Below are 24,330 nucleotides of genomic sequence, written 5' to 3'. Positions count from 1 at the left end.
AAAGCATAGTCACGCACGAAAAGTATCAAACACTGCAGCAGACGCCTCATAACGGTAAAGAATAGAGCATGAAGTGCCTTTGATGGAGAAACGTGACAAAATTATCAAGTTACTAGACATCGAAATTACCATCGATCGCTGAAAAAATAAGGTACTGTCGCACCTAAAAATTTTCATCCAAAATATTTGATACAATCAGCTATGATATTTACAAATTTCTAAAGTATTTCCAAAGCTACCAGCAGCTGTATAATTGAAATAACGTGAAACGAAACCGTGAGAAAACAATAACAGATTAAATTCCAGCGGCATTGAGCACAATTGAAATCGCTTTAACTCTAATTACGTTAAAAAGGCGGCAATGAGCGAATCTCGTAGCCTATCGTAGCGTAGTTTTATTTCAGTGAAAATTTTCGTACGCGTGCTACGACGTTCGCTTTCGTAATTCTTCGCCTAATTCAAGACGCGCGTGAACTTCAATGACTTCATAATCTACGGAGCATAAGTACGACCTGGTACGAGGTAGTACGAGCATTTAGCAGTGGGTAACCTGTGGCGCTTGAAAGTTCACTGTTATACTCTTGTCTATGTGACTTCAGTCGAGCCGTGTTGCGGGTCGCGTAAGGGTGATGGGTGCTGTTTCTTTTTACACGTTGACACCAAGTTGACATATTGCGGAAAAAAATCTTTATACCGTTCCGCTTTTTTCCCTCTGATATCGTTTGATGATTTTCGCCAGACCCACTAATGGCAGGAGAGTTGCGTAAAGAAAGGTTCACGGGTAAGTTATAGAATGCTGCCAAGCATTAGAATCACACCGTCTTTGGATCGATACGCGCGGATCCGTTTTTCGTTGATGAATTTTCCTCTCATCTTTGGATGCTGTTCAATCTAATCTTTGTTACGACATGCTAAAATAATGTTTCAATACTCTATTGCGTATTACAACGAAAAAGCTTGTTTATATAAATAAAAAAGGACATTTGCCTAACGGAATTATTCTCTCGTCATCCTTTTAATTGCCGAGATACATAAATTGCCATTAATTAAGGTATCCGTTATAAAAGATCCGCAACAGAATTGTCTTATGTGTTTTATGCGATTAGAATGATAATTATAAAATATATTAATAGAAATTCATTGTTTTTTTTTATTTCAACCTTTTTATTAATTTGATAAAATATGGAATATTAATGTACTTTGTTTATTTTTTCCTTTTCTTTATATATATAAATATCTATATATATAAATTTATTATTGTATTAAAATAAATATTTAAAAACTAATAATGTCTTAATTTAGTTTGTATGGAGAGAATCATATGCAGCATTTCTTTTTATAGATCTAGAAATCAACATATATACATACAGAGTTGTGTAACACACAGAGTTGTATATTTATTTTGGTCATTTCTCATCACTTACAAGAATATTTTAGGAGATTATACTTTTAAAGAATGTTGCCATTAAGGAAATTTATTTTTAAACCAAGCAACATCTGTTTTCACAAGATAATCTGTTTAGTTCCAGTTCAACCAAGATCACTCCTGTATTTACGTATACCAGAAAGCTCCACAATGTTCAATTGCGATATTGAAATTCACCAACGATGGAACAAAGAAAACTTGCAAAATCCTGTGACACTCTGGCAAGGTTGAACAAGAATGAACATAAATTGTTTGAAAATCAAAATCATTGTATCAAGCCATTACCTATTACATTTAATGAAGAAGATGCCGAAATAATAAACAACAAAGATTCCATTAATGATTCAACAAAACTCAACCATTGTAACAACTCCTCAAAACCATTATTATGTATAAAGGACTCTCAAGTAATTTCTTGTAATTCAATATATATTACAATTAATTATTTATATTGCTGTAATGATATTGCTTATGTGTTATTTTCAGAACTCTCAGGAAAGAGAACCACCCTCACCAACCACTCTACAATGGGGTAGAGCTATAGCAGAAGTAAAGGAACATGCTGTAGCAAAATTACAAGATGAACTTAAGAGAGCACATGAGGAATTAAAATTGAAAGATGAAGAAGTCACAAGACTTTCAAGAATTAAACAGGATGTTGAAGCTGAATTGGAGGAACTCACTGCCAGCCTCTTTCAAGTAAATCTCATGAACTATATTGTTAATATGTAACATAAAGGCATAAAAAATTGAGCAAATTTTTATGTATACATAGGAGGCACATAACATGGTACGAGAAGCAAATGTACGTCAAGCTACAGCAGAGCGCCTATTGGAGGAAAGTCGTATGAAAGCTGAAGTTTTGGCTGCAGAAGTAGCGGCTCTAAAAACGTTAGTGTTAACTTCGACGCCGGCTAAACCAAACTTCCATCTACATCCGCAGATCGATACGAAAAGTCGTCCAAACAGTGAAGATACTCAGCAAGGTCTTTTTGCAAGGAAACATCGAAGGTAAAATTGCATTTACTATCATTACAATTAAAAGCCTTCTAATCATATCTTTTGTTAGTTATCAGGAATAACTAACTAAACTAATAACTAATATCAGGAATATCGATAAATGGAGGTTGGTATTTAAATTATATCCGAAATATTTTTGCACCTAGATCACCATCGCATTTCAATTTAAAATACGGTCGAGAGAGTTCTCCACCGGATTCCCCATTGAAAGAACAAAGATCATCTTTACCTTCGGATCGAGAGACACTAGAAAGAGATTGGAAAAAAGATTCAGAAAAGGAGAAAGACAGAGAATGCAAAGATTTTGGCCTCGAAGTTGATCCTAGAGTACATACAGAGTTTCTTAAATGGAAAGCTAATCCATGTGTAGACAAAGGTGATCCTTTTGTTGGTAGAATCTTTACAGAAGACATCGATCTTTGCCTTGATTTCCCTAACAAAGAATTGGGTTCAAAAGTTAAACAAGCCGTTCTCGATGGCATCATCTTTATCGAAGCGATCAGCGACAAAACTAAATTCACTTTTCCAAAGTAAATCTTGTGTTTTAATACCATAGCGATATATTAGAAATTTTCTGATTATACTAAATTAACATCTTTTCTTTTTTGTTTTTTCTTTTTTTTTTGTTTCTTTAGAAAATGTGTATTGCTTGAAGCACCGCGCCAATGTTATTATCGTATGAGATTCGGAGATCAAGAAAATCAGTGGTACAGCATATCACAAATTTGTCGCAATCGAGTAAGTTTTTAAATTTTGTAAATAATTTATTATGAATCTTTAAATATTTGAATATAAAATTAAATATATTTTTGTAGATTATAGCGGTCTGCGATTTTTTGAATTATTTACGTTACATTGAACGTGGCCTTGTTAAAAGCTCAGGTAAATATTCATTATACTGATTTACATTTCTGGTAGGTACATTTAATTATTGTTATAGTTCACGATGTTTATTGGGAAATTACTCGATTACGGAAGGAAATGGCATTTGCTCGTTTGGGCCTCGCACTATCGTCTTAACGCTCTCCATGAAGGACTTTTTCTAGTCTTAAATATAACAAATTAGGCCATGGATCTGTTATTATTCATTTACAAGTATCAACTGTAGATTGTTAAAAATTTTAATCGTTCCAACTAGCCTCGATCTTTTTTATCTACTGATCGAGATTTTGTAGAGTAAGTGTTAAAGTTTTAATATATGAAAGCTCTCAGATTCCTCTACTCATAGCGTGAAACGCTTCGAATTGTTTAAGATAGAAGGAGGGATTTATACAAATCAATTTATGAACCATTTCGATTGAGATTATAATTTCTACAATATCGAATCTTATTTCATTCACAAACATAATATCGAAGACTTTCCTTTAATGATCTGAAAAGTTCATTTTATATTATTTTATTATTATAGCGAGCATAAATATGTTTTAATCAGTTTTAAAGTGCAATCAAGTATTTCTAAGATATTGGGAACATGGTGCCTTTTGACTTTCCGCTTATTAATAACGCGTGACTAGCTTTTAGTTTAAGCTTTATAGTTATAGCGATTTACTCGCAGCACGTAAAAAGAGATGACTTCGTTATTTCTATAATTTATTAGCAGCTATTGTTTTTATTCTCCTCAAATCGTATAATGGCAGCAGGTAAATGCAGGCCTTTGTCTCTGTTCATTTAAGAAAAAAGTGTAAATGTTGTAGTCTAAAAAAGACTGTAGGTATAAATGTCTTCTAAAATCCTCTTTTTACATTATCTTTGTTTGTATATTCTATGTATATAAGTATACATACCTTTGGACATAACAAATGAAATCCTAGAGTTATGTAAAAAAACTTATGTTTTAGCGTATATTCATAATTTAATGGTAGACGTGTCATAGAACATTGAAGCAATGAAATTATTTCAGTGTTTTTCTTTAATGCATATATATCTCAAATTTTGGTGGAAGTTTTAAAAAATGCCATATATAATTTACCAAAAATCAAAAACACAAGCATATAATTATTATCGTGCTTAATAATGAGTTACATGACATAAAATAATTAAAATTCATATTTTTAACCCTGATCTAAAAACGGGTGATATCATATTGAATACAATGATAATTACCATCTTTATATATACAGTAACTTATAGATCTTTGCATATTACAAAATTTCGTGAAAAACTTTGTCCAAAGGTACGCAGTTTATCCTCAAAGAAAAAGTTGTATTATATTCATTTCAAAGAATATTCTCTTTTGTTGCAAATATTAACTAGTACCTGGTAATTAGCGCGCATATTTAAAAAAAAATGTATATTGTTAAGACTATACATATATTATGTCATATAATTAACATATGACTAAAGTGATAAAAAATATTTGAAATTATGAATATTTGGTGTGTGCTATAGTTAGAGAATCATCTTTTACAATGTACCAAATTGTAGTACAGTTGAAGCAATTTTTTTGTTACTGTTTTCTAGTGCAACACTCTAATTTTGTCTTATGATTATACAGAATTAGATATCTAATATCTAATATACTATATACAATCAAATATTGTTATTGTTACATATGAAAATGTTTTAATTTTGGTTGATAAAAAAAGTTTTATATATTTGATTTTACATTTTTATGAATTTTTTTATCTGACTGAGACAAAATTTCGCTTATCTAAGACTCAAAAAGTTTATTCTTCCAAAAAAATGTGCATTAAATTCAATATAAAAAATTGTTTTTATATAAACATATATGTAAATTACTTATGTAAGTAATCGTTAAAGATACGTTCTTTGCGTATTAATGGTGCTTTATGATAATTATTGAAAAAAATATCCGCATATAATACTTCCAAAACACATCTCTTAAACTAATTTTAGGAACTTGGTTCGTTAGCGAGTTTTATACAATAAATCAAAATGAATGTGTTCGAATACGAAAATATAACGCGGCATGTTTTAACTCGAGATAATTTGTTTTGAAAATAAGATTTTTAAATCAAAATAAATGTTAGCTTTTTCTTGCAAATAATCATTACTGTATGCATCAGTAGACGTTATACAAAGCGATATATCTTACAAAGATTTATTTAAAAAATTTGTATTATTTTGTTGTATCCAATTCAAAAAGTAAAAAAATGTGTTCGAAAATGTTTAATAACGCTCTCGTTGTGGAAGGTTGAGGTATAAATGAATTAAATATGTTAAATATTAATGGTCGAAATAATAGGAAATGAAATGGTAATGAGATTTATATGTTAAATAGTCAATTAGAAATATTCCTAATAGTACTTGTTCAAATTCTTCAGAGTTGCCAAAGATTGCTTCTGAATGATTTTTATTGAAATATACATACTGAGTTTTATTTAGACGTGGTTTCTAGATACATTTAGATTCGGAAAGACAAAAGCGATTTTTGCATAATTATACAAAGAAAATGTAATAGTGATTGTCAAGGAACTAAATTGTAATAGTATCATAGTTATATTTAAAAATAAATTTTCATGTTCATTAGGATAGTACTAGGTATATATGATCTTTAATTATTAATAAGCTTTATGTATTGCAACTGTAATTATTTTTCGACCTAATTATCTATTGAATAAAATTATTTGTTTTAATATTATACTTGTATTCGAATCAATTTTATCGTAAAATTATATTACGTACAAGCTCAAATAACGATATACATACGTAATCATTTCCAGCTGAAATTTCAAACTCCTTAGACTGAAATCAATTTACGTAAAAATTAGTTAAGAGTTGAGTTTAATTTGAAAACACTATTGTAATTTTAAGCATTTTTTAATACCACAAAAACAATGCAACGCATTGAACTCATTTAAAATTAAAAATAGCAATCATGATACACATCTATTGAATCATCGCAAATGTTTCCTCCTTTTATCAAAAAATCATAGTTCTTTATTTTCTAACTACAATCATTTCTTTTATAATCCAGAAAAATAAAATGTAGATGGTATTATGATACTGTTATTCTTATATTTTGTATAAAATTAGATATATTCTTACCGACTTCAATCGTAATGTCTGTCGTAAGATTTGAAACAAATTATTCTAGTACCAATATGCAGCTATAACTACATACATACAGTTGTACATACATATACGATTGCGATTGGCCAGCAGATGGTGCTGAAAATCAAGTTCCCTCTCTTTTACTTTGATAATGATGTACGATGTACAATGTACAATATATTCCTCTACAAATCTCTACTATAAATGTTTGTTGAAGTCTCGCTTGCCTCGCGATCGCACGTCTTGTTACCTAGTTGTATAATTCCATTACTGGAGAAAAATACGTTCGGTATAAAATGTTGAAAATTGCAGCGGTGATAGCGCTTTGCACCACTGGAATAGCTATCTTTTTATCGTAAGTTCATTGATGTTATAAGATAATTAGAAGATAGTGAATTGTAAACTATATTACTAACAACATCAATACTCCACAACAACAACCGTATATAACGGTTATTGTTTATGCTTGATCCGTTTGTGTCGGCTTCTCATTCTCTGATTGATCTACAAACAAACTAGCTTTAAAACAAGAAAATCTTATTTGTACATAATTTTGTGAATAATTGTATAATTCATCATATTTTAAACTTAGAGGGAGACCTTAATATTCATCACAAAGGAATATTTGAATATTTATGAGTATTTTAGAAAACAAACAGAGTATTTTAAGTTATAAAATATTGAAAATTAAAAACTTCGGCACGTATGATTTACATATTTTGTAAGGAAACAGGATTTTTTTAATTTCCGTTACAAACTTTTTATGTCACATGTTATGTAATACGTATTCATCCGTAAAATTAATTTCCTTGTTCATTTATTAGTGTACTACAAATCAATAAATCAATGTCTCTGAATTCTTAGATACCATGGCTTAAAAACAAATTCAACTAATTCTTACGATTATTCGGTTACAACTTACTACTTACAACGTATTACTATGCGCTAGTTACATTGATAATAATAGACGGTTATTGAATAAACAAGTATTTAGTAACAGCGTAGTAACAAGTATTTAATCTATAATTTTAGCGTAATTTTTTATATAATTAGATTTTCCATTTGAAAATAAATAATACAAAAATATATAAAACTAAAAATAGTATTTCTATCAATTGACTAAACTATATTGGCATCAGTAATATTTACTATTGAATTATATCATCATGTTGAATTTAGGAGGAATTACTAATTGGTGAATGAAGGTCACATTTATTTTACATATATTCTCTTCTATATGTTCAAGTACATATATATTATAGCGTACAGTCTTTACCATACAACAAAACCCTCGATCAAGTATATCTAATCGCGTATAGATATTTTCACAATTGATCCATCTGAATAAGAACAATGACATTGATAAAATGGAATCATATACGTATTTTTCTTTCGTTATTTCGTATACTTAATATTTTAAAGCATAAATGTAATATTTACAAAATTGCAAATCTGATGTAGTCGTTTAATCGACGTATAAAATGCTTAATTTTATTCATCGTTCAAATCATTTATAATTCGGTGTAAGATTAAAGTAAGAAAAGAAAATTCATTTGATTAAAAGAGATAGAAGTGATAAATCTATGTTATTCTTATATTTTGACTGTTGTCAAGTAACTGTTTTATTAATAGCATTCGCTATATCGTGCGATGACTAGCAAAAATAGTAATTATGATTCATTAGAAACCACTATACTATTATAATGTTGACTTTTGTACTTTATCACTAACTTTAAACTATCACTTACATACGACACGTAGTTTACATTACAGTATAAAAAGTCATAAGCATCAAATAAGACAAGCAAACAATATTATTTTCCATTTATGCAATGTAAGATCTTTTGACATATATTGAGATTAGATTTTCTTATTTGTAATAAGATAATTCGAAATTCATTGATAACGATGTAGAATTACTGCCAGTTACTGTTGCTACTTACAACAGTTTAAGAATAGAATGTCCAGCTGTGGTGTTATCTAATCATCATGGCAGTTACAATTACATGACTTTCAAATATCACAAAATCAAGATCTGTTTCTGCATTTCTAACAACGAGCATACTAATAAAATGCTAGTAGGAATGTTCTTATTGTTGCATTTCTATCCATCTTGAATATTATTCACAAAATACTTACGCTTCTATCTATGTAAATTGATTTTCTAACAAAACGCCATTATCAGAAAATATCAAAATATTATTGTTTTGAATTAAATCATGAAATTACACTGTAAAATAATTTTATATTGCACATTTTTTACCGATAGAATATTTTATAAAGCAGAACCGCGAAGCATGCCTGGTACTGCCTGTACATAGCTTAAGAACGAAGATTGATTACTCGTCATTTATAAGATATTGGTATTATATTTTTAAAATAAATCTTATCGTTCTCGAAGTTATATTTGATAAAACACTCTTACTTACAAGTTGAAAAAACATGATTTCGATTTACGGAGGTCATGAGTGTAAACTTCCAAAAATACAATCAATTAACTACATTTCAACATAAGATTTTAATATTTAAAATATTGTAATCTTTTTTCACAATTATTTAACACAAAGATCTCTTATTTTACCTGTGACTAATTATTATTTATTACATAAATAAATTCAATAATTCGTCTAGTTCCACGGAAGAACATAAGGTTCCAACGTTACCGGAGACAAACTGGGGACCGAAGAAAAATGTAAAAGAGTCTACAGAAATACGACCCTTTAAGATCGATGTACCAGCAAAAGTAAATAAAAAACCAAATAAGATTTATTTTTTGCTTCTAATCTTCTGATTATATTTGAAAAAGTATTCCTAAACTGTTCAAAGGTCTTGGATGATTTAAAATATCGCTTGACACATAGAAGAACGTACGTTCAACCATTGGAAGATGTTGCGTGGACTTACGGTATTTCGACTAAATACCTCAATACGGTACTTGATTATTGGAGAGATAAATATAACTGGACTGAAAGACAGGCGTTGCTAAACAAATATCCTCAGTTTATCACAACTATCCAAGGTAATGGAACAATTCGCATATTTTTTAATTAATAAAAAATCCTAAACAAAGTTAAAAGTAAAGAACTTAAAAATGTTAGGTTTGGATATACATTTCTATCATGTGAAACCAACAAATCTACCAAAGGATAAGAACTTAAAAGTTCTGCCTCTGCTAATCCTACACGGATGGCCAGGATCAGTTGTGGAATTCCAAAAAATTATACCCATACTAACAAAACCTTGGCCTAATCAGAACTTCGTGTTCGAAGTTATTGCACCGTCACTTCCGGGATACGGTTTCTCAGAAGGAGCGGTACGACCGGGCATGGCCACTAGTCAGGTAACGCTTTTCTTTTTTATTTACACAAAAATATGACTGACGTACGTGTTATTTTCTACTGACTCTTTTCTCAGATGGCTGTAGTATTCAAGAATCTGATGCATAGACTTGGCTTTGAAAAGTTTTATGTCCAAGGAGGTGATTGGGGATCTCTTATTTCCGCTAACATGGCTGCTCTATTCCCCGAAAAGTTAGTAATAATAGTAATATACATTTTTAAAAGAAATGAAACGTTATGCATTTGATTTTTAGAATAACTGGCTTACACACAAACATGTGTGTCGTCCTGATGTCAGCGTCTAATTTCGCTTGGTCAATTATTGGTAGCTATTTCCCATCTTTAGTAGGAGCAGACGAACATTATTCACTCTATTATCCCTTCAGTACAGCTTTGTCTACCCTAGTTGAAGAAAGTGGTTATTTACACATACAGGCTACAAAGCCAGATACTATAGGTATTTTTGCTTCCTCTGTTGAAAGTTATTGATGATATACATTGTTTAAATGTACATATATAAATTATATATAAATTATAAGATTTAAAATTTATAAAACTGTTCCTCAGGCGCTGCATTAACTGCCTCGCCTGATGCATTAGCGGCATATATTTTGGAAAAGTTCAGCACATGGACAAATAAAGCATATAAAGAACGAGATGATGGTGGTTTAACAGAAAAATATACGTTAGATGAGCTGTTAGACAATATAATGATATATTGGGTCAGTAACAGCATTACTACAAGTGTTAGACTTTATGCTGAGAACTTTAATTCAGCATATAGAGCTTTAAAAGTTGATCAGTAAGTTTATCTCATTCTATAAATTTATGAATTTTTTGTGCCTATACCGAATGTTTAAAAATACATTTTATTTCAGATTGCCCATAAATGTACCTACAGCTTGTGCAGCATTCCCACAGGAACTATTACTTCAGCCTAAAAGTTTGCTTAAATCAAGATATCCTAACATAATTCAATATAATATTATGCCACGTGGTGGACACTTTGCAGCTTTTGAAGAACCTAAACTCCTAGCTGATGATATTTTCAGTTTTGTTAAAAAAACTGAGGAACTTAAGGCAAAATCTGTATAAATTGTAGTTCAATTTAATTCTTAATCATTCTTGCACAAGTAATGATATATTTTTTAAACTACTTTAATAAATTGTACATGTTTCATATTAAATATAAACGAGAATCTTGATTATTTACATTCAGTATCATTTACAGTTTAATACATTGTACTTTACAATACCAGTCATACAAAATGTTAACAAGTTTCGTCTGACTTAACCAACATTGATTTTGTACAAGTTTTGTGTAATATTATTTATAAGATAATTAGCTTATCATGGATTATACGTTGCTAGCACCAGACTTCTCAACATTTTCTAATAAGCTTTGTAAATTAGTCTCAAACAATTCACATCTAATTGGCATTTCCAGTGAATAAAAAGGATTTTTCAAAGCATAATCTGCATATAGTTCATATACTCTTTTCAACAGAATTTCTATTCCACTTTGTGTAGGTTCTGCTACCACAATGAATTTAATTCCAGTCAATGTTTGGTAGCAATGTAATCTAAATGTATCTGCTTCTAAAATTTCAATGCCAGAACAGCGGGGTTCTGGACTTAATTGACTAGCAATTGCAAATAGAGGATAGAACATTGATGCTAAAAAAATTTTTTCATTGGTTGTCATCCTCGCTCGACTAAATCTAAGCGACATAGGAAAATTCTCTGGTTGTTCTAGCAATTCAAACACATCTTTCCCATTCTCCAATTCGCGACCTATTACGGGACTACCATTTACTGCAGTTAAAACATGACCCACTGCAAGAAACGAATACATTAGTCAATTGTGAAATATAAAGAAATTTTTTTGGAAGTGAGAGAGATGTCTTACCATTAATTCCATCTTTTTGCCCAAATGAGACGACAATCTTCTTATTTTCGTAATTTAATTTTATATCAAGAGGAAAATTAAATGTCCTTTCATTTTCAATTCGTGGAACGTTGTGATCGTGATTAAATATTAGTCCACCCGATTTTGATACGATATAAACACCATAAATAACCATGATTATATTATTTCAATTACAATGTAATTAATTCCCACTTTTCAGTTACTAATTTTAAACTTCATCTATTTATAGTTTTCAATGAACTGTTTATTTATGATACAACTGTCAAATATCAAGTACTTTCTAGGTTATGCTTTACTTAGATTTCATATGAAAACCAGTAGTCGTTCGTAAATAGCTTAGATTTCACATGAAAATTACTAGACAGTTCATAAATAGCTTACAACTCATATATTAATCACAGATAATTTGATAACAGTTAGTACGCAAATTATAATTTTATATTAATCAATATATATTGAGTTTTTGTCTTGTGATAAAATGGACAATAAGAAATAAGAGACAGTGTCAACGAACACGTGGTTATACACAATTGTCTGTAAATCTAAACGAGTTTTAAATTTGTATAATAGATTATACATTACTCTTTGCAAGACAAATCGTTGAGTCATGGAAGAGAATTCGCATTTTGCCCATAAAATTTACAAAAATGATCCCTTATTATTTAAGAGTTACGTTGGTAAAGAAGTGAACATTTCAACTGAAGATAATAACACGATTTCTGGTATTGTTTATACGGTTGATCCAGTATCAGAAAGGTTAGAAAATCTTTCATATAATATTTTAACTCCTTGGTATTATTTACATATATATTTTTATAAATAATTTATAAATTGTTTTGCAGTATTGTACTCCTACAAGGCTGCCAACAAAATAATTTAAAAATTGTATTTGGCCATGCGATAAAAAATATAGAGATCTCTCCAAATCAATTATGCGAATTACCACAATTGTTTATGAACGCGCCAACAAGTATTCTTCGATCAACAGTAGAGAAGCGAAAAAGTGCTATAATAAAATTATTGCAAGAAAATAGATTCCCCGTAAAAGAACAGAACGATATTTTAACGATAGAAAATGTACTTTCAATAAAACCACCGTATGAACCCGCCGATTGCATTTGCGATAATAGCATTATCTTGGGAAGAATTCAAAATCTTCTTTCCCGTATACAAATTTGATGTACCAACGTCTCCTAACAATATTTTACTTCTTCTTTAATTAATTGATGAAATACTAGTGTTATATTAATAAGAATAATACAAATTATATTTAAAAAATTGCTTTATTTTTTTTAGGTTGAATTATATTTCTTTTTTTACCATAAAATATTTTATTTTTCGCACGTGTCATATCGTCTAAAATAAAGTTTCGCTTAATATACATAAATCAATCGCAGATGAAAGTGTTTCATTTACAATTGAATTCAATTTTAATATACATACATAATATTAATTTCATTTCTTCTGTTATTTTAAATTTATATCATTAAATTGCATTCTTTTCAATTTAAATATAAAACATGATTTTAAATATAAATTAGATCGAAACGACAATTTCTTAGAAACTATTTGCAATTATGGTGAAACGAAATATATGTTGTTGCTTTTTAAAAAGTATATAATTCAGTTGATACTCTAAATAGAAAAATGATATTAAAAAGTTTGTGCAGCTATTCTGATAATGTGCAATTCTTTACAAAATTAAATACTTAATCATATGATATTATATCGTTCTAAAAATAAAAAAAAATATATGAAATTATCACTTCTGAAAACGTGCGCCTTTTACAGAAAATAAAGTATAAAATGCTTTATTTTCTTTTTTGGACATGACGCTCGCCTTAAAAGAAGAAATGCAGACTGGAAAGAACACTATAAAACTATTTAAAACGTTATTAAAAAAAATAAATTTTTAATCGTAGCATCGTAGTATAAATTTGTATAATATTTAAGTGAGAAAAAACATTATATTTTGTCATCTTAAATTTAAACCCTCTTGCTGTAATAACCGGAGATAATTTATCACTTGCGATAAATTCAAAGTATTATTTCCGGTATTTGTTGCGCATAGATGTGTATCTTTTGCATTAAATATGTCAAGTACTTACCTTAACTGTTCGTTGCGTATATGTATTTGCGTGTATGCGTGAACTTTCTTAAACATATAATGGAAAGTAAATAAATTTACAAAGCTCTATGCTGTTGCATACCTCGTAATACTAAGGTATTTGCCATAGCAATAGGGATTAAATTTTGATGTAAAAGCTTGATATGAAGTAAATGCAATTTCGTTAGTGCGGTGTAGAATTTATCAAAGAGCTTCCAAATATCTTCAGTAAAATCGTGGTTCGATCTTTTCCCTTCTTTTAGAAAAATATCGAACTTCTAACTTTTCTATTTTACTCGGGAAGGAAGAACTACTTTGAGTAAATTTCCTCTGTTAGAACTACCTTGTGAATCTAGGATTTCTGGCATATCACAGCCACCGATATGTGCATATGCCTCTACGAGTTTCGTGCACGTAAAATAACGGGCCAATTGAACTCTGACGCACTCTTGGCTTCTCCGTAATATTTTATAATTCGTTGTATATAGTGTGAAAAATCTTTAAAAATATTCGACACTTTCTTCGTTCATGTGAAATTTCCAACGATATACGAAAAAGAGGAAGAAGAAGCAGTTTCTTCTAAAATAATGGATTATTAATTTATGATGTCATAATGATAGCGACACACACAGACACACACACACACCACACGCGCGCGCGCGCGCGCGCGCGCGCGCACACACACACACACACACGTGTGTGTGTATTCTTTTGTTATTTGCGATTCAATTAAGAGGTACAGTGTGGGCATCAATGGAAAAGCATATAAAAGAATGCGTGTAGAGTTCTTTCAAGGCAGTGTTTCTCCATAGAAATACGAGAGGCTTCTTTGGAGCAAAGTGAACATCCTAGAGAGTCTATTTTCTACATAGCAGGTCATTCTGTCTCTCCATCGGAATAATATTCAATAGGCGCTGGATCGCGAACTTTACGAGAATATCTTAAACCCAAGGAATCTGCAAGACTCTCAATATGTGACAATACCTAGATGAAGAAAAGAAAAATGAAAATCTCAATTAGAAATAATACTCGTGTTCAAGAAAGAGTAAAAAGAGAAGATAGACTAGCAAAAAAATGTATATACTTACATAATCTAGTTGTTGTTTAGTGTGTGCAGCAGAAAGACAAAATCGTATTCTGCCTTCCATTAACGGAGTTGCTGGAAATCCAACACCTACTGCAGCTATGTTATACGTAGTTAACGTTCGCACGACTGCGCTGTTAATTGGAAACATAATTACGATTTGATTTTCAATTTGTTTCATCTCCTCACACTATAATCTTGGATACATACCCTATTTTAGAAAACAGGTAAACTAACATAGGTACAACAGGCGAGTCTTCGTTCCCATAAATAATAACTCCAATCTGATTAAGTCTGCGCCTGAAGTACCTAGTATTTCTTGCTAATTGTTTCGTTCTTCTCTTTCCATCGTCTGTACCATCTTCACCGGTAATTATTTTCATCGAAGTTATGATTTGCTGTGCTATCGGCGGTGACATGGCTACTGCGTAAGTATGTGCGTGACTGTATATCCTTAAATGGTTTATTAATGACTAGAATTATAGAAACATTATTATCATCAATTTTTGATATCAAGAAAGGACATTATATTCATAATTATGAGAATATTCCTCAAAAATCTGTTCACCTTTGTTCCAGCAATATAACCTCCAGCAGATCCAAAACTTTTTGTAAAAGTACCCATTAGTATGTCCACCTCTCTTGGATCAATTTCATAATAATCGCAAACTCCTCTTCCACGTTTACCTAATGCACCAGTGCTATGAGCCTCGTCCAAATAAAGATATGCCTGTTACATTCAATTACACTTTAATATTCTAGATACATTGCAGTGGAGTTACATATGTATAAATAAATGTACGCACTTTGTACTTCTTCTTGAGTTGCAAAATCTCAGGTAAATGTACAATAGAACCTTCCATGGAATAAACGCCTTCCACTACAATTACTATTTTTTTCCAAGGTTCTCCAGAATTTGGTTGACCAAAAACTATTGCAGTTTTTAAGCATTTTTCTAGATCCTTCATGTCTATGAAAATACAAAATTGAACATTTTAGACAAGTAATATATCGGATTTCACCGGTGTCTATTCACTATTTTACAAACTTACTATTATGCTTAAACACTCTTACAATAGCACCGGACAGTCTCAGCCCAAGTATCAATGAAGCATGATTTTTTTCATCACTTAGTACTAAACAACCTTTGCTTACTAACGAGGGCAAATTAAGAGCATTTGTTGCAAAACCCATTCCAAAAACAATGGCGTCCTCCACGCCCAAAAATCTAGCCGTCAGTTGCTCTAATTCTTCGTGAATTGGCATGTTTCCTAAATATACAAAAATATATATATATATTTTTATTGTATAGTAAAAATTTATAACTAAACCGAGAAAAATTCATTACCGAGTTCGAGGCGACTACTGCAACTAGCACAGCCAAATTTCTTCAAAGTTTCAATACTTTGATCAGCACATTTACCATTTGCCTCCGCGAAGCCCAAGTAATTATACGACCCTAAATTTATACATTCTGATGTCGTTCCTGTAAACCTAAATAAAAAAAATGGCAAATATAAAATAACGATATGACTTAATACTAGATACAATATTAAGATATAGTGAAACCACAATTTTTTATTTGCCATTTTGTTATTTTATTTAACTAAAACGTGAAAATATCGTGTATATATATATATATATATATATATATATATACATATATTTAATGAATTCAATTCGATAAAAATTTATATTGAATCGAATTAAACAGAATTCCTAAATAAAAGGTGGGAGAAGACTGAAATGGAAATGATCTTGAAAATTAGATGATATTAATAAAAAACGATGAAGCTGATCAAAGTCTATTGAATTTGATTTCCAAGTTATAAATCTGCTTTCTCGCTCACTAGTCGTCAAATCCCCTTGAGTTCTTCATTACATTTAATCAAGGCGAATGTCTGCCTTCCTGTACCTCCAATCGAGTTACGATTTTCGAATCCGTACATTTCACATTGATATTACCTCAGATTCATTTCAAAATTTAACAATAATCACGTTGAAATTAATAGAGTTTACGTATAATAACAAGAAAAATGACTAAGATAAGAATTGATACATAAAAAATTCATATCAGTACAAATTACAGATTGTATTCATAATGAAATCTCATTTAATGCCAGATTCAATAAATATCAATCACAGAATTTTGTATTAAAGCTGATGAAATATTTTTAGACTTTTCGCTAACTTACTGAAACGTCCATCCATAATCTTTTGTTATTCTATCCTTAAGTGTAACGGTCGCACCTGGAACAGAACATATGGGCCTGTTCCAACAATCCCTCACTCTTCTGTAAACATATCGAAGATAAAATTCTTCAAAATGTTCGTACAGTGCTGCATAACCCTGAAACAAAGAAAAGATTTTCAATCATTTGGAATCTTATTCCTTCATTGAAATTAATCCACCATAGACAAATGAATAATCTTAATTGCGGAGAAAATCAGAATTATTTACCTCTGACTTATTTAAAAATTAATTCTATAAAAAAGCAAATTAAAAAATAGAAAATAAGAAACAGAAAGAAAATTATAACACCTTCTAATGCAATGAACAATTTTTAAATATTATTTTTAATCATATTGCACGCTACTACGATTTGAATATTTACGTAAAACGAATTACTTATTTTACGTGGAGACAGCCTAATTTTTTATAAGGTTTAGATACATCTATAAAAAAAATATCTTTATTAAAACAGAAAATAGATTTATAGCTGTAAAGTACAAAGATTCAATTACGAGCTGAATTAAATAAATTATTTCGTAAAGATTACAATGTGCAAAGTGATAATAGTTTTAAACAATCTTTCTAATATGAGATGAAATTTCAAATTCATCCTTTTGAATATTTCAAGACTGGTCAATGCATTATTGGCCAGACAGCTGTACAATATACTTTATATGGCTGTGTAGCATTGCGCAGAACTGTTCTCGCAAGTAGTACACTACAGTATTTACAGGATGTCTCAAAATAAGTGATTTAACAGAGAAAAATAGAATAATAGATTTTAACATATCTGTATGAATGTAACTTGAATGAATTTCAATTTAAAACGTCTCCCATGGATCACACTTATCTTTTTCTTTTCTTTCTTTTCGTTTTTTTTTTTTTTTTGAAACATCCTGTACAAGTTGTATAATGATCTTTGGCTTTATAAAAATATATAAGTCTTTGTAAAAGTATACTTAATAAATATATTTAATAATAAAAATAATCCTTCGAATGCTATTTAGAAATTATGATTTATATATAAATTACGACAATTCTCTTAAACATAAGGGAAACAGAGGAAGAAATCTTTCCTTTAAAAAAGAAAAAAAGCAAATTGTCCATCTTCTGCTGTATTAATATCTAATACTAAATAGAAGAATATCAATTTACTAGACCCAGATCTTTCGATGAAATATACATGTATTTATGATTCAACTCGAGATTAGATATCGAATCTTGTATTTTATTTTCGAGTCTCTCCCCTCGGCTTAATCAAAGGATTATCGAATATTTGTTGAAATATCGCAGAAAAATTCGATTCGATAAATAAAATTGTTTATTTAAAAAATTTTTAATGACATTAAAGAATTTTCATACTTTTTATCGAGTTTTTAATTAATTATTTTCGTTAATCCTCACTGGCGCCGCGCAACTAAGATATAAGCTTTATAAGCTTTTGATTATTTTTAAGAAAATACTTTGTCATCGTCGAAAATCCCGTTCATGTTGCGGTGATAAAACGAATATCATGCATTAAAAATTGCTTAAAGGAAACTGTAACACAACGTGGATGATTATTTAGATTATCTGTTCCATTTGAAAGAAATTACGAGCACGAACGTTCCGCGGTTACTGATTGTTTTACATTGCGATCAATCGAATCTCTTTAGCGAGCAATCGTAATTCAAATCGAATGGAATCGATTCCACTTCTCTTTCATGCGATCCTCTTTCTCGATTACTTTCATTTTCGGCTCGATCATATTACTTTTTAGTTTCTTTTCTTCTTTTTTCCATTGAGTCCTTGTTGCTTGTATGTGGTTATTCGTATCCATTTTTCTTGATCTTAGACTTTCAAATCACAAAATCATTCGTCCATTAACTTCATCTCTCGAACTAGGTCAAATATATACACACACGTATATACAGGGTGGTTGGTAACTGGTGGTACAAGCGGAAAGGGGATGATTCTACGCGAAAAAAGAAGTCGAAAATATAGAATAAAAATTTTTCGTTCGAGGCTTTGTTTTCGAGAAAATCGACTTTGAATTTTCGCTCGGTACGCCTGCACTTTATCGCGTTTCGTTATAACGGATCTCACTGTAGATCGTTGTCTCGATGGAAAAATTAAAAAAAAAAAAAGAAAATTTTTATTCGACTTCTTTTTTCACGTAGAATCACCCCCTTTCCGCTTGTACTACCAGTTACCAACCACCCTGTATATGTAATCATTATTGTCGTAGATCAGGACTATAGAAAAAATGTATTTTATATTATGCAAGAATATACTGAAATGTAATAAACTCTCTTTTTTGTATTATAAAAATTGTTTTTGTGATTCCGATTTTTCTAAAGGATTTTTGTAATATATCTATTATTCTAATACACTGTTTATTCAACACAACAACTTCATTTATGTTTTGTAATAACATTGCGCTTACACGACTTTTATAAATTATTTCACTGCGTGATCCCTAATGACGCGAGGAAATTTTTTACTTTATTAAAACTTGTTATTGTAGTCTTACCTTCCTATTGTGTTCTTGTGCGACTTTAGGGATGAAAAGCAATTGGTTTATAAAACCCAAAAACATAAGGATACAGAACCCTAGGTGCGTTAACACAGCAGTGATGAACGGTATCCTTTCGAACGACTCCTTTGATCTTGGTTTCACTGGCTCTGCCCTCGTGTTATTTTCTGGAAACTAAATACGGTTTTCAATACATTTTCATTGATAATTAGACCGCGAATGTTTATGGGAAATTCATGTTTCTATGAGCATGACTAGAGGGAGAGGGAGAGAGAAAGGGAGAAAGAGAAACAATCATGAAGTATTTTAAAGCATTAATAGCACTAAGTACTACAAATTATATAGACTGTGACTATTATTAAAAACATGGAAAGCATACACGGTACTTTTAAAAACAAAATTAAGGAGAAATTTAATCATACTATAAAAAGAAAATCTTGATTCTCATAAATGCATAAAAATCCGCAATTTACAATTAACAGTCCGTTAATTTATAATTGACACGCGTAACGATTGAATTGCGTTCTACAAAAAAGAAAACGACTCTCATATCTTTTTTAAGCATTATACGCTGACTTATTGTGTTGCTGTTTAATCGTTTATCAATATCGAACGATCTTGTGTTATGTAAAATTCATTCGGAAGTAACATGGACGAGTAAAGACAGAATATAAACGAACCTTAAGCTGTCATGGTTATTACAGATAAGTTGTCGCGGTAGATAAATCGATTTCTCGGAAAGATATCGCTGATTGCGTTATTTTTTTTTATATTCTTGGAAATAGGAACTTGAAAATACAAACCGCAAAGTGCAAATTTTATGATTTCGAGAGATTTCATGACAAGTTGAACCATTCCGAAAAAAAGTAAGATAATTAATGGTGATGGATAAGTAGCATGCTTTCTTCGTAATGAAAAACACTTGTAGAGTTGAAAAAAAAAATAATTTCTTATATTAATCTGTTTAAGGAACAGTCGTATGTATATAGATTAGTATCGTGTACGCTGGAATTGAAATTTGAAATGATGGCTTAAAAATTACGTTAATGTTCGGACTAATGACTCTTTTTCAATAATAGAATTGAGGAGTTATTTGGGATAAGGGTGTATCCGTTAAAATCATGTTTCAATCATGATATTCAATGGTGAAACTTTCTTTTGTATGTAGAATTGCGATATTTACGAGGACCTATAAAATCAATAATACGTAAACTTCATCCATAGTGTACGATAAAATGACACTAAAACGATGAGTATTTTACTTGCAGCAAAAAATGATAAAAATTAAAAGAAATGCTTCTGTATGCTCTTTTTGCGAATATAACGTTTCTTCGCTACATTGCTACATCGAAATATACGTATATGCTATATGTGTACGATATCTTATTAAACGAACAATTCAGTACATATAAACCAACAAAGACAGATATAAAAGCTTTTCAATATATTTATTAAATAGAAAACAAATATGAAAAAAAGATTACATTTGCAGCTTAATTTGATGTCAAATTACATCAATAACGGGAAAGATATTTATAAAGTTATTTTTTATGTGTTAAAATTTAATTTACCATAATGTTTTGTAACTTTATAGCGTTAACTTGGTACACATAAACATCTATAAGTTATGTAGACAAAACTAATGCGTTATTGATTTTGTACACGAATTCGCAACGCATTACACATTAATCTTATCAATGTTATTAAAAATGCAAAAGATAGATTTTAAAAAATAGATGTTTACTTAGAAATATTAAGATAAAAATTACTAAAAGAAACTATCTGGAGAAACGCCCATAATTCGAAAAACACCTCAATTGCAAGGCTATAAAGATTGACACTGATAATAGGTACATAATAGTTGCGCATGTGCATATTGAAATGAAAATTTAAGATGACACTTAACAGTTATATAGTCTTTTAGATTGTATTTGGCATTTTATGGAGCTTCATGTCTACTCATTCCATAATATATATTTTTTATAATGCGTGCATATAAATCTCTCTCGGAAAATTATAAGAATTGGAGCAATTAACATTAAAAATTACTAGAATAGTAATTCAATTAATGAAATAGGCATAAATTTTCAAATTGTTGATCTTACCAATTAATATCGTTATTTTTTAAAGGCTATCTTGTTAAACGTTCGAATTTCGAGGTTAGTTTCGAAGAAATTTTGCTTACCGATGAAACATGTGATAAAAAGTTAATATTTCTACTTCTTTATTTATCAATGACTCAGGTTTTGTATAATTAAAGGTCACGAATTGATAATTGCAAATGTTTCCATGTCAATTGCCATTACACGATAATCATAATTTACAAACGTTCGAGAGTAACCATTGCAACAAAATGAACTTTTACCAGCATTGCGGGAACGTAGAAAATTTCCAATTCAGCGAGAAATTCGTATTGGTAATTTCGTTTCCTATATTACGATTTTTTAACAAAAATTGGGTTAGGAATACGCCGAACACGTCAATGGTTAAGTCAATTATATTGTTAATAATAATTATATGTATACTTTAAATGAAATAATTACTTTGGAAAATGTGGAGCAAAATATTCAGGAAACCTGTCGATCATTATCGTCGTAATCTACATACAATATTTATCTCTAGATTGCGGATTTCTATTTTAATTCATATCTTTATGAACACATTTGTCGTCTTTTAAACATTATTACGTATCCTGTGGTAATATACTGTGTACTCTGTACATTTTTGTACATTTATGTTTCTCAAAAATATATAAAACATCTGCGATTTGCTTATTATTCTATATAGTGTGTCTAATGCACAAAAAATTTAAATTATTATATTGCAAAAGTTCATGAAATTTCATTTATTACTTTCTGATCGAAAAGAAAGGTATAAGATAGCATTGTTAAAGTTACTATCTTAAAAAGGTGAGAAAGAATTTACCATATGAATAGTTATTATTCAACGAAAAACTAATTTTGCGTTAAAACTAGCTTCTCTTATCGCAATTTATTATAGCTGACCCAAGCAATGGTACAAAGTAACAGTCAAGTTGTTTCGTTTTCCTAGAATGTAATTGATGCAATTCCCGCCTAATGTTATAGTTACGATGCTAAAAGAATCACGCGAGTAGTCGAGGATAAACACTAGCATAAGAAAACATTATTTTGATATGTATCTGAATAAAAAAGTAAAACGTCTTTTAGTTTAAATAAAGAAAATTAGTCAAATGCGAGTTCAATAACAATTGCAACGTGAACCACAATACGTATTAATATCGTACAAAAACGAGGCTGTTTTAAATCGAAATTTCTTGAATTGAAAATTGCTTGATATACATTGCAACTAATCGAATCACAATCAAAACATGTTTCGCTTGTTTCTATAGCAAATCTCAGTTTTAATTTTTACGTACTTTTCTTTATTAACTTTAATAATAATGTTCAATATTCAATCGACAAATATTGACTAGTAACATAAACTTAACATAAAGTTCATTTATATTGCACGAAATCAAATGATTGAAAATTAAAATACCTGGCACAAAACAACTATTCCATAGATTGCACTAATATCCAATCGAGTTTTAATTGTCGAAAAGTTTGTTGCATACTCCGAATTATCAAGTAAAACTAATACGCGTGACTCGATGAAGATCTAACCTGTACACGTCCATTGGTTTGTAAACCAGCATGGCCGTTGGATAAGATGTCTTCGTAAAAGGTTAAGCCGTTTCTGCTTATTTTCTGCTCCTGTTCATTTAGCTTTCTCCTGGTGATAGCCTCCGTCGCCATTTTGCAAAGGGCGAATCTTTCACTAAGTGTCGTAAAACCGGAAAGAGTACAGAGTGAGAGGAAAGAGAAAAAGAGGAAAGCAGAGAGAGTAAATACGTCAACACCGTACGGAGAACAGGCAAAGACTGACGATCAAGCCATGCGTCACAATATTAATCGCGCATGTGCACTGATTGTACCGAGTCGGCTGACTCTGTGACCGCGATATCTGCGATTTATACAGAAATACAGAGATAACGCAGAAATATACGGACACGCGCATGCGCAGGCAGGACGAATTAGAGTAATTACTTTTAAGATTAGTACAATTGAGAATAGTAATAATTAAACTAATGTACGTGTTGATTAAAATTAATTCACCTTCTTTTCACGGTTGTCAAGAGCAAAGCTATATACTAAAGCTAAACAACATACATATATATTTATGTGTTTCTAATTTATAATCAAGAATTATGGAAAGACGATGCACCTGACGCATATACTGAATTGGGAGTATAATTCCAGCGAAAACAGAAATAAATATTTGATATAAGGTTATTGTAATATTATCGTAAAAAGTTCCTTATTTGTTTTATGTCCGCATTTAAAACTTCAATGATGTATATTTGTTGTTTAGACTTTTATAAGAAAAACATTTTTTATGAAATATTTACAAAATTGATTTTCTCTTTAATATATGTTTAAAAATATTATTATTCGTCGTTATATGTACTTACGTATAACCGCGATTTTAACGCAGGATACCGGTTGTGCACATGCGTACTAGTGCTTCGCGCATATGCAATATATATATACATATGCACATATGTATATGATTAAACCTGCAACAACTTATAGGTAATAAATGAAATGTCTATACACGAGTAGGACAATTGTTAGTATTTTAC

The 24,330-nt window shown here is 30.1% G+C and overlaps 5 protein-coding genes across 6 annotated transcripts; 3 read left to right on the top strand and 2 right to left on the bottom strand.

Moving 5' to 3' along the window:
- The first annotated feature begins 14 nt into the window (after window positions 1-14).
- LOC117207211 (guanine nucleotide exchange factor for Rab-3A-like) lies at window positions 15-5,946 on the top strand. Of its 2 annotated transcripts, none has more exons than XM_033447172.1 (8): window positions 15-151; window positions 1,524-1,833; window positions 1,913-2,125; window positions 2,202-2,437; window positions 2,593-2,976; window positions 3,082-3,184; window positions 3,262-3,328; window positions 3,387-5,946. In XM_033447172.1, the coding sequence occupies exons 2-8, from the start codon at window positions 1,609-1,611 to the stop codon at window positions 3,464-3,466; spliced, it is 1,308 nt and encodes a 435-aa protein (XP_033303063.1). In that variant the 5' UTR covers window positions 15-151; window positions 1,524-1,608; the 3' UTR covers window positions 3,467-5,946. The 2 variants fall into 2 exon arrangements, with proteins under 2 accessions (XP_033303063.1, XP_033303062.1); XM_033447171.1 differs by lacking the exon at window positions 15-151 and adding an exon at window positions 583-781.
- An 810-nt stretch (window positions 5,947-6,756) lies between these two features.
- LOC117207210 (juvenile hormone epoxide hydrolase 1-like) lies at window positions 6,757-11,273 on the top strand. Its single transcript, XM_033447170.1, has 8 exons — window positions 6,757-6,815; window positions 9,092-9,203; window positions 9,287-9,479; window positions 9,559-9,800; window positions 9,875-9,990; window positions 10,053-10,255; window positions 10,366-10,600; window positions 10,677-11,273. The coding sequence occupies exons 1-8, from the start codon at window positions 6,757-6,759 to the stop codon at window positions 10,891-10,893; spliced, it is 1,377 nt and encodes a 458-aa protein (XP_033303061.1). The 3' UTR covers window positions 10,894-11,273.
- Window positions 10,981-12,047, bottom strand: LOC117207212 (trafficking protein particle complex subunit 4). Its single transcript, XM_033447173.1, has 2 exons — window positions 11,708-12,047; window positions 10,981-11,634 (listed from the first exon to the last, which is right to left on the bottom strand). The coding sequence occupies exons 1-2, from the start codon at window positions 11,880-11,882 to the stop codon at window positions 11,156-11,158; spliced, it is 654 nt and encodes a 217-aa protein (XP_033303064.1). The 5' UTR covers window positions 11,883-12,047; the 3' UTR covers window positions 10,981-11,155.
- On the top strand, window positions 12,046-13,119 carry LOC117207213 (gem-associated protein 6-like). Its single transcript, XM_033447174.1, has 2 exons — window positions 12,046-12,484; window positions 12,571-13,119. The coding sequence occupies exons 1-2, from the start codon at window positions 12,336-12,338 to the stop codon at window positions 12,905-12,907; spliced, it is 486 nt and encodes a 161-aa protein (XP_033303065.1). The 5' UTR covers window positions 12,046-12,335; the 3' UTR covers window positions 12,908-13,119.
- A 1,503-nt stretch (window positions 13,120-14,622) lies between these two features.
- On the bottom strand, window positions 14,623-23,603 carry LOC117207209 (serine palmitoyltransferase 2). The gene is made up of 10 exons (XM_033447168.1): window positions 23,312-23,603; window positions 19,665-19,841; window positions 17,115-17,269; window positions 16,268-16,413; window positions 15,972-16,190; window positions 15,726-15,889; window positions 15,488-15,649; window positions 15,130-15,392; window positions 14,924-15,053; window positions 14,623-14,819 (listed from the first exon to the last, which is right to left on the bottom strand). The coding sequence occupies exons 1-10, from the start codon at window positions 23,441-23,443 to the stop codon at window positions 14,712-14,714; spliced, it is 1,656 nt and encodes a 551-aa protein (XP_033303059.1). The 5' UTR covers window positions 23,444-23,603; the 3' UTR covers window positions 14,623-14,711.
- Between the last annotated feature and the right edge of the window lie 727 nt (window positions 23,604-24,330).

The sequence above is a fragment of the Bombus bifarius genome, unplaced genomic scaffold, assembly GCF_011952205.1.
Source record: "Bombus bifarius isolate JDL3187 unplaced genomic scaffold, Bbif_JDL3187 scf7180000008023, whole genome shotgun sequence".
Lineage (NCBI taxonomy): Eukaryota > Metazoa > Arthropoda > Insecta > Hymenoptera > Apidae > Bombus > Bombus bifarius.
The sequence above is the reverse complement of the archived record's forward strand: the minus strand, read 5'-3'. Positions and strand labels throughout refer to the sequence as shown.